Source organism: Copidosoma floridanum, unplaced genomic scaffold, assembly GCF_036245765.1.
Source record: "Copidosoma floridanum isolate Cflo_tuat_1 unplaced genomic scaffold, Cflo_Japanese_pri ptg000014l, whole genome shotgun sequence".
In the NCBI taxonomy this organism is placed as follows: domain Eukaryota; kingdom Metazoa; phylum Arthropoda; class Insecta; order Hymenoptera; family Encyrtidae; genus Copidosoma; species Copidosoma floridanum.
Genome location: NW_028321891.1, coordinates 1,490,069 through 1,502,898, shown reverse-complemented (window position 1 = coordinate 1,502,898; position 12,830 = coordinate 1,490,069). Strand labels below are relative to the sequence as shown.

General features: G+C 43.0%; 1 protein-coding gene across 6 annotated transcripts in view; it reads left to right on the top strand.

Moving 5' to 3' along the window:
- Nucleotides 1-12,830, top strand: part of LOC106646893 (uncharacterized) — an 88,092-nt gene that overhangs the window by 12,545 nt on the left and 62,717 nt on the right. For all 6 annotated transcript variants that reach the window (XM_014363085.2, XM_014363084.2, XM_014363086.2 and 3 more), the window contains exons 4-6: nt 4,848-4,932; nt 5,770-5,857; nt 8,745-8,868. In XM_014363085.2, coding sequence (XP_014218571.2) covers nt 4,848-4,932; nt 5,770-5,857; nt 8,745-8,868 — 297 coding nt within the window. The remainder of the gene's footprint in view (nt 1-4,847; nt 4,933-5,769; nt 5,858-8,744; nt 8,869-12,830) is intronic.

The following is a 12,830-nucleotide window of genomic DNA, read 5'->3' as shown; positions in this document are numbered from 1 at the left end:
TGTCTCGCTAATCCGTGCAAAGCTGCGGCTGACTCGAGATCCCGACGCAAATGGCAATCCTCGCCGAATCCCGTGGCTTAGAGGCGGTATAGAACCGCGAGTAGGTAGATCGAAAAGCCAATTACTAAATGAGTTTGTTCTCCCTCTTTTTTCCCGAATAAAAAAAAAACCACCCGAATGCCTTACTAATTATTCGGAACCGGAAAACCGATGCGAAATATTTTTAATCCAGGAGGATAACTATGCCGTACTCTCGCGGTTGAAAAAACTCCGGTTGCCGAAACTCATTTTTAATTGCACGAAAATACGATCGGGGGGCAAGAGATTAAGTTTATTCATCAAAACTAAGGTCAACATCTTGCTTCGAGTATCGGCCCAAGGTTGAGACAAAATCAATCCCGTACATTGTCGAAGATACGGCTCTTTTCTCAGTAGGTCAATTCAATCTTACCCGTAGTTCCAGTAGTCTCGGGGGCGCGTCCTTTTTAGGTACTACGGAGTATTGAAATAATGTCGAATTTTTACGTCCACCCACCACCGGTTCCATTTCGCCGCGCGGCACGTACAACTTCTCCCCCCCCCCCCTGTAGTAGCAGTTGTCACCCCTGGAGAGCGACAGGTAAGTAGCGTTAAGTAGTCAGAGTCGGGCGTTACAAGGAAATCCTTTTATTTTCCCTGGAACTGTTGGTAAAGGACGGCCGGCCACACGCGGCGATTCATTTCTATTTGATTTCCACACATCCTCCCTGCCAGTTCTTCCTCCCTTTCGTTAAACAGAAGCGATGTTTCCTGCGATTATCCAGGCTACCATAGGAGTGTAGCTTTTGTTTCCTATACAGCTTGGACGTTTGCCGCGCACTTGTCGGGAAAAATACTGTACTCGGAACTACTAACGTGTGTCACTAGTTTTGTACGTGAGCAACAATTGACGTTATGCCTTTTGCACAAGTTACTCAATACTCGTTGTCTTGCAAAGGCTAGAGTGAATCATTTTTTAAGCTTAAGGATCCTCTGTTCGGTGGTAGGGAAAATGTTTCCTTCAGCACTGCTGGATTGTAATATATTCCCGAGGTACAACCTCGAAGGGGAGTACAAGTAGATTTTATTGGTTTAAAAATAAAAAGCTCCTATTATTTGGGCTCCGCACCTCTGCAATCTAACTTATGGCCAGTCATCGCTAGAAATTAAAATGGTAAAGAAATTAAATAACATTACAAAAGGTATGATCGATCCCTCCCACTCGCAACGAGGTCTCTGACGCTCGTGCGTATACATTGGAAGCCCCAGCGAAAAGCCTCGAGCAGCGTAGGTAGGATATTTTACTTTGCGTTTTCACGGTTTTTCTTATTTTTAGTGTATCGTGTATCTTTTCCGCGGTAGATTAAATCACATTTTTCACAAGTCGCGTGCCCCGATAGCAAATCACGCGAGCCTCGCGTGATTGCCTTATTCGCTTTTTGAAGCCTCGCACACGCCCGTGCGTCGGTGCCATCCGATAATCCCGATGACTCGAGTACTGCACTCTATATGTATATAAACAAGCGAATTCTCCTCGACAACAATCGCAGTTCCGTATCGCTCGTATTTGCGATAAATCTATACTCTTTGGAACAAAATCCGACGTCGGAGCTCTGTACAAAAAAAAAAAAAATTAAAAAAAAGAGTCAAACGACACGTGCGTGCCGTATCTATATGTACAATATAGTGATTTAAAAACGTTGTTCATTGATTTTTCCCGCTTACGCAGCTGTACCCCCTGTCGGGTTTACGCTTCTGTCTCTCGTACGCGTGTGGGTACATTTTTCTTCCCTATCGCGACCCCCGTATCTCCCGGTTAATCTTTCTTCTATTCAATTTCGTGCTCCGAAGCGATCATTAACATTGTTGCTATCTCTCCCAAAAAAAAAAAAAAAACTTGTTAAATCGCAGAACGATCCATTTTTCTCGAGCTGGAAATAAAAAAAACAACTCGTTGCTCGTGAGATTACGCGAGATACAAACGAATCAACTCATCAGCGTCGAAAATTACAAAAAAAAAAAAGGGGGAAAAAGTTGGCGCGCAGCTGTACCCGTTACCTCGGTGCGACTCCAGCACGCCGAGGGGGGGGGGGAGAAAAATAGAGTGGATGACTCGCTGAAAAATCCGTGCGAGAAAAATGGATTAGAGCGCGTGTATCGCCGTGGATTAAGCGAGTCCCTTATACTGTATCCCGTGCGGGAACGGAGAGCTTCGGTGCACGTGTACAAGAAGCACCAAGGGATTCGTTATCCGGATGCGGCACGCGTTGCCCTCGACGAACTGATGATGCAGTTTTCAGGTTTTTTCACCTGTTACGGATGCGTTTGAGGGTACGACCCACGCATTGAGGATATTTTTCATCCCTTAGACCGAGTTGGGGTAAAAAAGTGTTTTTTTTGTAGAATTATCTAAATTGCCACCAGCATCTCAGTTAAAACAGCAGGTGAGGTAAGCTTTTCAACAAAGCGCATAGAGTTGACATTATTGTATAAATATAAGTGTAATTGTATAGTGACCGACGTGTACGTCCGGCTCATAATCAGTTTGACGTTACGATAAAAAACATTTCGAGGTGATAAACTATATCATTTATCTACACAATTTTTTCGACTTTTTTCTCAAAATAAACCTACACCTGTGCCGCTTAAAACAATTTTTTCCCTCTGATTTCCTGTCAACCCCGGTGAATGATACATCCTACCTACAGACCCAGTTCTAAATTTTGCACACGTAGTGCTTTGAAAATGGGCCATCCAAATTTAAAAGCATCACTCAATTTTCTCGTCGTTTATTTTTGCAAACAAAAAAAAACAACCCTTTTTTCCTCCAAAAAATCGATACGCTCTTAGTCACGATTTTTACCTCGCATGGACCACCACGTGATTTCCATCGGCAGCTGTGCCCCAGATCAGCATGTAAAAAAGTACGCGCAGAACAGCAATCCAGCAAAAGCTTGACGGCTACACACTCCGATGTAAAAAAATAATCGCGCGTACGTGCATGCAGCCATTGTCTTGAAACGCAGCAATATTGAAATTTCGGGGTTGCAATTTCCTCCTCGGGAAATCAAACGCCCACGCGGTGCATCGGAATCCATAGCCCGCATTTGTTTCACATGATGCACGTGTAATATATAGGTATATTATATACATGCAATATGCAATTTGGTCAAGTTCGCGTGGGAGGCCGAATTGACGCCGGATTGTATAAATCACCTGCTTGGCGAAAGGAGCATTCCCCGCCCACACTGTAAAACACGCGGTAATAACTTTCGGGAAATTTGGTGTACAGCGAGTGTTTGCACGGGTAGCCGAGAAAAATAGAAACTCATCTCGGATATGGGAGAGAAAATATTTAGGGATGAAAATAAAAGCAAGCGGTGGTGATACTCTACAATAACCCGGGTATTACTTGCGTGTATATAGCCGTGCACGTCGCAAGAGAGGAGTTCTCCGTTCCCTTTACCTCTTTTTCATTGTAGCCGATCTTACCCGAGAGAGGCGGTATTAGAGCTCACGTGTATAGGTGTACATAAACACACGTTTACCCTCCGCCAGGAATCTTATTTTCTCCCTGGTTTTCGTTTTTTTTTTTTTTATTTAATAAATTCATGGTTATTGACTATTTTTTGTTCTTATTATTTTTTAAACAAATTACTCGCGCATCTTAAGTACAGTTTTTTTTTCTTTTCGTTGCTGTTTTGGTTGGGGATAATCAGGTAGATAATAGGGTATCTTCTTAGCTGCGGGACATTGTCATTTTTTTCCCTGCCTTTTTTTTTTCTTTCTGGTCCCTCCTTGTGCCGGCTCGATGACTTTTATCTCGTAACCCGGACTTGCTTTTCGACTTTTTTCGAGCTTACAGAATTTCCTCGCTCTTTATTACAATTTCTTTTCGGCTCCGTTGCGTACTTTAGTTGCCCCGCTTTTTTCCCTTTCTGGTCCCCATTGTGCGGCCGCTTTATTCATGCTTACGCTTTATTTCTTTGTCTGTTTCTTTTTTTTTTAAGAAATTTATGCAAGTTGTAAGTTCGAGGTTAACAATAATATGAAAACTGTCAACAATGAATAAACACGAATTAATTGAAAAAAAAAAAAAAAAAAAGGTATTCGATATCGCTAACCACTAAAAATGCCCGACTGTGCCTTATTTGAATCAGAATTTTTACTATATCTGTACGATATTCTACAATTTCTGTGAAGATTATATTTTGATATTTCCTGTGCAACATTTATTATTGGCGTCATTGCTCCTTGCAGGAATTTTTTATCTGCATATAGTGACATTGCATATCTTACCCCCCGAAATTCATCATAGAATCAGAACTGGTTAATAAATTATGAAATAAAAATACGTCTGACGTCTTTTTAATGAAAATGTATGGCACACCATTTGATCCCGCATTTACATTTGTTTTGCACTATTACTCCTATTCACTTTGAAACTTGCGAATTGGAAACTTTTAGAAAACATTAAGAAAAGCTTTTCCAAACGAAGCTGGTGTAAGTAATAATTATCCAAACTATGCACACAATCGGTAGCACAGCATACCACATATACCATCCCCGATTATGAGAAGATTTCAGTCATAGGTAGAGCAGAGACGATTCATCCGTCGAATCCGTGGGGATCCGAATACCGTTTGCTCGGATCTCGATCTTTTGGGCCTCAACCCATTTTACAAGTAATCGCTTGAACACCGCATCATAAACGTGAAACCATTATTCGTATAAGCAAAACATAATTTTATCATGATATATATCATACAACACGTAAGCTGCAATTGTTGGTTGAGAAATAATATATCTCTGAATTGATATATTTTCAGCTGAGTGTCCAAGAACGGGATGGAGAAAACAGTGAAAACGATGCCTCCAACGACCAAAGTAGCCACTCGTCTGACTTGTCTCTAGGTGCGTATACGTATATATATTTTTTTTCCTCCGGCAAATCCCGTTTATACATTCAAGTGCAGAGTGTCAACTCGAATTACCGACACTGAACTTCCATCGGACAAAAACTCGGCAAACAAGTGCTCCCTTTTTTCTTTTCTATTATAATCGTTAGTCCTTTCTCTACAGAAATGATTAAAAAAAAAAAAAAAAAAAAAGAAAGAAAGAGAAGCATTTTCCATTAATCTTAAAGCACGAAAGTATCACCTATCTCGTCTCGTTCATCTTTTTTTCGTCCCAACGAGCGTACATAACTTCCGTAACGAGGCGCTACCAGTAATGAGACTCGCGACTTGATTTCCCTCGGCTTTGAACAGCAATCGGCGTCTTGTTTGCTTTTTCCCCCCCTACTTCTGCTTTCCTCCCTCGTTCTAACGACCCCACCAGTGTTTCCATCTATTTTTCATCCTCCTCTCTGTTTACCTCCATGGCTTACAATTTGCGCGACTGTTGGTATTATCCGGGAAAAAACCAAAACAAATGTAGTCAACACGAGCTGGGCAATGGAAGCGTTTTGTCAAACATTTTTCGCGACCCCAAGCTTAATTGAGATTGCGTGGCTGCAATTATTACTGCCCCCCCCCCCCGGCACTTGGGAATCTTGTCCTGCAAATGGAAATCCATTGTTACCTGCTCGCAGCAATCCACGATTACAAAGGATTTACTTTTTCACGCATTACAAATTTAAATTTTACTCGGAACTTTCGTATAGACACGTAAATTTTTAAATTAATCCCTCCATGGATAAAAAAAACGTCAAGTTTGGACTCAAGAGTTGGTTTTTTTTATCTTTCGCAGATTCGAGCAAGCCTCCATGCGAAGCCAGCCATCCTCCAGTTGCCGACCAGTGCGCGTATGCCAGAGAAGATGAGGAGCCAGGAGAAAGGTAGGAAACATTCATTTCGGGGTATGACAGGTGCTATCGCATTGCGGATTTAACGGCCCCGAAATTCGTGCAGCGGCCAGCTCAATATTAGCAGCGCTCGAATTGCCGCAATTCGGTTGCACAGTGTTATATCATATCTTTTATCGCATCCGGTCAACGCGATAGAAATGGTTCGGATTAGCAAAGAGACGAGCTGACATCGTTCGAGGCTGTGGGACGATTCGAGTGTAAAGAAATCACGCGTGTGCCGCGGTACCGTGTGTTTTTCCGAGTGAAAATCTGGTGGTGGGCGAGAGATCACTGGCTTGGCAAAAGAAAAGTTGTTGTGTTGCTCTGTCCACGCGCGAAGCGTAAATCAAGAGTCTCGGAGGACAGACGGGGTCGGGGCGAGTTTTTTAAGACTCGACGTTAAATTGAAACGTCGGTTTTTCCAACGTGTACCCCAGGCTCTTCCGCTCCCGAAACTCGCGTCAAAACAAAAAGCACTCCGTTTGTCGTTCCCCATATTAGTTCGTGCTCTGTAAACGCGAAACAGTCGACAATGCGAGTGGAGGAGCCGGAAGGCAAATTTTTTAAATTTCATGAATAAAGTCCCCGAAGCGCGATGGCATCCTTCCGAGCCACAGGAGCTCAAACCAGTAACCCCTTGTCTGGAGAAAAAAGAGGTCGATTAGATATTTCCTTGAGCTCGAACGCGTTCTTTTTCCCAAAGTTTCAACAGCCCGCAACACTTCCCACGGATGACGGAGCTTTTTTCCACACCCCCACTGAAACTACCGCCTTTTCCCCTGTCCTCAAAGAGTAAAATTACTTCCAGGGTCGAAATTCCTCGTTTGCTCCTTCTCTCATATGTGGGAAGTTACGTTGCAGAGGTACGGGGGGAAAAATTATTTCTCACGTGAGAGTAACGTGGACGTGATGCCCTTGGCGTCGCTTGGGGTGCCATATCACGTTTCGTTTCCGCTCTCACGAAGGAATCTATTATTTGGCCCTTCTGATCACCATGCATTTTAATCGTTGAATTTGAATGTTGAAAAAGTTTTCGGTTCAACGTATGCACTCGCATCTGTACGGCTCTCGGAGGACCGTGCAATGACAATCCAGTTATATTCAAAGCGCCAGAGAGCAGCAGGGGCGCACTGCCTACTTCTTAAACGGAAAACTTTTCCCAGGTGAACTAATAAGACCGTGTACTCCCACCTCCCCTCGCTTCCATCCTTTTGAAATGTAAATTGCTTATACGAATTAAAGCTCTCGAGCTTTTTCGAAGCCGGATGAGAAGTGCTCGGGGATACGTGGGTTTAATTAATTCTTCGCTCGAGTCTATTGAGTTTGCGAGTCATTTTCCATTAGTCGCTCGTTCGTATCGACGCCACAGATGATCAATATTAGGTACAAAGTATATTGACGGTAAGCTTTCATTGCTTCCAAATAAACAATTTTTCTTTTTCGAACTTTTTCGATAACACGATTCACTCCGAGGGTTTTTGGCTCGTACGTACGATTCTATAATGTTTGTGAATCGAAGATAATCAGAATGTTGTAATTTCAATTCTGTAAGGCAACAATTTTTTTTCATCATCAAAGTGTTGTCCAAATCACTTGATCGACCAAACGAATCAAATTGCCGAGTGGATGCAATAAGTACCAATCGCACGGAGCAAAAAAAAAAAAAAAATCGAAAACAATACCATCCGACGCCAAGCCTATTAAACCTTTTTCTCGCGTAGCTCCATGACCGACAATTGACCATCAGTACGTAAAGATTAGCCCAGCTCCGCCAGCGTGCCTTTTTTTTACGGAGCTTTCGGACGAGTACCCTTAATCCCTCCATTACGGGCCATAAGCTTTACTTCCATGCAGTGCCACAGTGTTTACGCTCCAGAGACGCGCTAAACGAGAAAAACGCCAAAAAAACTTTTCCAGGGCTCCACAAGCTGCCTGGCGCGTTAAAAAGTTACGCCGGTGTCTCTCACTTTTTTTTTACCACCACGACTCCCATGCCGACTCTGACGTTCACGGGGTGGTTCTCAAATAACTAAAAAAGTTAGCGCCCCGTTTCCTCGAGCTGTTATATACCTCGGGGGTCCGAAAGTGATATCGGGTATCCGGAAAATCTCGACTTACGAAACTAGCTGAAAGAAGTCCCTCGCCTCTGGCCCGGGTGTTTTAATTTTCTGCCCTTCCTCCTCCTGCTGCGGGAAAACTTTCAACTTTGAGAAATTAACCAACACCCCGCGACCCGGGGGCAGAGCTTATATACTTTCCTTTGCCACGACGCTCTCCAAATTGACTCAAGCCCCCCGATTCTCGCGACTGGACTTTGCTCTCTTCGCACCTCGAGCTCTGGTGATCACGGATGCCCGCTCCCAGCCTATTGAACAGAATTGCAAGCCTCTGCCCGTAAATAACTCGAATTAATAGCGAGGGGGTCGGCAGTCGTCCGCAGGCAAAGGCGGAATCAATCGGCCTCTCGAACTTCCTTCGTTATCGATGGTTCCCTTGGGATGTTACCACGTGCCTCCTCTTGTACGAGAGGTATGCTCAAGGGGGGAAGGAAGTAATACCCGCTAAGGGCTAGCCATTAATTAGCTGGCGTTGTCTCGCGGTGATTGGCGTTTTCGCGTGCGGTATCACTTTTCTCGTTACCATCTTTTGTCGACGCGCCTCGATGGCTCAGGCTGGCTTCGCTTTATTAATTGGACTGCTCTCTCGCCGAGTGACTCTTCACAAAGACATCGGCCGAGAGATGCATTGTTCTTCCCCCTAACGAGGTCGTTGAGTTGACAGTTTTTCGTCTGGGTGAATAAACGTAGAAGGCGTGTGGATATTTAAAAAAAAAATTTTTTTTTTAAAGCATTTAATTTTATTGTTTGTTCTGTTTCAGTGACACTTTCGTGGATCAACAGGTGGTGCATCGATTGGGCGACGTGAAACCTTTCAAAAACAGCCTGCCGGCTTTACATGGTAGCAGCTTTTGGAGCGGAGTGCGAAATACCATCAGACAGTCGGTAAATATTATTGTCTCTTTACGGTAGTGCTTGTAATATATATATGAGAAATCTCCGGGAAAAAGGTTCGAGTTTTAAGAAAACAGACCTTCGGTCGGTATTACGTCATAGTATACGTATAAGACCAATTTTTACTCTTGAGAAACTTTTTTTCTAGATAAACATTCGCTTAAATTGAGTCTTTCTAAAAAGAAAGTATCTTGGTCTCATATTTTTCCTTTTTGCGCACAAACAAAAATTAACGAAGATATAAGCGAGTTCCAGTTGTGCGTGACGTCATGAAAGTACTAGCACTTATATAACCTTGGTAACATCATACACTCCCACTCCCTATTTTTACACCCGATGTAGTAGTCATAGAAAAATGCGATATTTGAACTTATAGCTCGTCTTTTTATCAAATTGAATTTTAACGCTGAAAGTTTTATTATTATTAAACCACCCCAAACATAAGATAAACAAAGCTTTCACTATTGCATAAACACACCCCATCCATGGCAAATCAAAAAACCTTGAAATATCTTTACATCTTCAAAAATTGCACAAAATTGAAAGATTGAAAGCTGGATTTTGTTATTCGTTAAACCTCGCTAACAAATGCATCTCTGGTGAGAATCTACAGAAAATATAAGTCGCGTAACGACTGTGCTGAAAAGTAACCGTAAACGATGAAAACGGTAGAAATCATCTCGAAATGAAAAAAGACAGGGATGGAACTCTCTGGGACGTTTTAGCGAAGTGGCACGTGACACACGTGTGATGCGGGAGAAAAAATTTTTCGAAACACGTTTCGCTCCGAGTGTCTCGTATAAAGCCTGAAATTCTCGTCAAGTTGCCTCCGAACCGACATCCGCGACCGCCGCCATGCTTTTAGACGATTGGAATTCTCCGCTCAGGATCCAGACCTTACGTTGAAGAAGCTTTTTCACTCGACCGCGTAAAAAAAATACCCCGAGGAAAATGTAAGAAAAACCGTTTTTCGTGTAAATGTAATTTCATCGAATTGCAATAATCGCAAACGTAACGTCAAGCAAAGTGGTGTTCAAAGATCGGCTGGCGGAGAAGAGCCATCGCGGTGATTGGAAAATTTCCAAAGTAAACCCCAGCGAAAGCTTTTCGATGATGGATTATGAAATATTGGCTGTCAATATTCCGACATACTCCATAATGCGAGCACCAACGCTGAAGAAACCTTGGGATCCCAGAAAATTTAGAGGCAGCCGGCTCTTTTGAGCCGCGAATTGAATAGAAGATGCGGAGTGCACTGCACGTACGATTGGAAGCGAAAGATTTTTCTAAGCTCGCTGCGTAAGAATTTTCTTGTTTGTAACAACAAAAAAAAAAAAAAAAAGAACGCGTGGCTCGAACTAGATTGAATGACGGTATACATTACATGATGCGCAGTAAAGGGATGGTCCGTGCGGTACGAGCAAAGTAAGCCGCGAGTCGAGAATAATGCAGGATGCCGGCAGTGCAACTTGCGGCCGGGCGCAAAAAGCTCTTTGTCAGAGGAACGACGCGTTCTCATCCACTTTGATGGGGAGTCTTTCGGGTCTTTATGCCACGCGATACGGGGAGGAAAAACGTTGTGCACCTTCCTCTGTAATTATTAAAAAAAAAATTTATATGGTTTTTTTTAAAGCTCTGTTACGTAAACGAAGGGTAAATTTAACTGTAGATGGAGGAAACAAAGTAATGAAGGCAGCGAAAAAAAATATTTCGTGGGTTGCAAACAACTTTTCTTCCAAATTTGTCATCATGCACGTAATGAGCTCGATAACCTAATTTTTTTTCTAATTGTTACTTCAATCCTGTGAGACCCGTTTTATTTCTTAAAAGATTTCAGGTGCTATTACAATTAGACACATTAAAAACGTAAAATAATTTAATTTTTGCATAAAACACTCGTTCCTAACTTTTTACCCATAAAAAATATAATTTTAAAAAGTAAAAAAATCATGGAGCTGTAAATCATAAATTTTTTTTAGCTATCGACAATATAATATCTGAAGCTATACTTGGTATACTACTATATAAGTAGTACTTCATCAACTTGTTTGTGTATATAAGAAACCCACGATTTCGTATGTAAGTAATTTGAAAAAAAAACTACAGATCTTCCAGAAAAGGGGCGCAAGCAAATGAAAAAAAGCAACCAACCTTGGAAAAGTACTTCAGGAAAGTCGCAAATCCGATTCCACCAGCATCGATACCGAGTGTCGCTCCCGTTCTCGGTGAAACCACCAACACCTCGGCAGAGGCTGTCGCCCAACTTTAGAGCGGGACCCGACCTCAGGTTCGAAACTACAAAGCCCTGCAATATTTAACATTCCTTATGCCAGAGCACGTGAATTTTCCCCGCGATCGAGTGCAGCTGCGTTACCGCGTGCCAAACATTTATCGCTCGCTCGCTCGTACTTCGTTAACAAATTTAGAAAGTTTCCAGATGGTGGCATGGAAGCGGGGGACGAGTTAAGTATGGTCCGGGACAGGCAGTTGTTACGCGTCAGCTGAAATTTCAATACGCGTAAGAGCACTTTGATTACCTGCTCACTAGTATACCTACTTATACCTGCGTCTGACGAAACGACTACCTCGACTACTAAGGAAGGTATCGCAGCGCTCCAGTTTTTCTATGCTCCCCAAATGTATACACAACATTTTTTTCTCGTAAAAATCAATTTAAATTCGTATTCGTTAGAAATTCTTGATGTTTGTTTCTCTCGTGTATTTCTATCGGAGGGCCAGGCATGGCCACAAGGCCTCAAATAAAGTGCAATCAACACAGGCAATTTAGAGATGAAAAACTTGCAATCTGGATAGCGCACAGCGAGAAATTTGTTTACCCTTTTGGAACATCCTCGAAAAATATCGCTGTGGTGCGAGCCGTGAAAAAAATACGAGAAAACCGCGATCGATGAATTTTCGGGAAACGCCATTAGCCTACCAGCTCGACCAGACGGTGGCTTTTCTATCATGCAGTGATGGTCAGCGGCAAGCCCTTCCGGCGTGGCGTCCATTGATCCGGCCTCTCCTCTTCCTCCTCTCCTTTTCTTCCCTTTTTCGTGTGTACATACACCAACAGCACGCTATGTCGTTGGGACAATTGCTACCTTTCACCCTGTTTTTCTCGGGAAGTGGGTGAGCGCAACGAATGATGCATACGAGTTACTTGGCGGATGGTGATTGAAGGAACGCTTTAAAAAACGATTGGGTGTTGCCCACTAGTGTGCCATTATTTATGATATACCTGAATTGGGAGCTTCCATCGTTCTTTTTTTTTAATTTTAATGTCAGACTAATAGCAGTGCAAGTGCAGAGATATAACATTCCAGTGTCGGAAGAGAGAGAGAGAAAGAAAAAAGCCACTCTGCTGTAAAGTCATTGTACAAAATGGTATTCGCTGTGCAGGCGCCAATGAGTACACGTCTCAAATCAAAGCGATGCTCGCGGCACTTAGCAGCGCCGTCGTAAATATCGAGGCGAGAAAGAGGGTCCCTTACTTAATTGAATCGTCTCTTTTTCCTCCTTCGCCTCTTCTCCGCCCTCTTTCTTACCTCGCCACTCGAGACTGTCGTCGGACCGCCCCCGCAGCTGCGACTCGTCTAATCCCGAGAGCTCGACGAGAGGGGCTCGAGAAGAAAATTGACGCGGGGAAAATGAAACGGCGCATTTAATAACCGAGCACCTTCTCCTCCCCCGCTTCCCGCGCGACCCACGGAATTTGGCCCTCAATTTTTTCGCTCCAAGTGCCGGACCGCGAGTAATTTAGATGGACTTGTAATTTCATGATTTCTCGGATCTTCAATCCTAAAAACGCAAATTCAACAAAAGCAGATGCGTCGGAGAACATCGCTATAACACACTTTTTAATTAACGATCTGTCGCTCGAGGGAAAAATAATTTCCGTGGATGTAGAAAAAAAAAAAGAAAAATAAAAAACGAGGCGAATGGAAGTACAG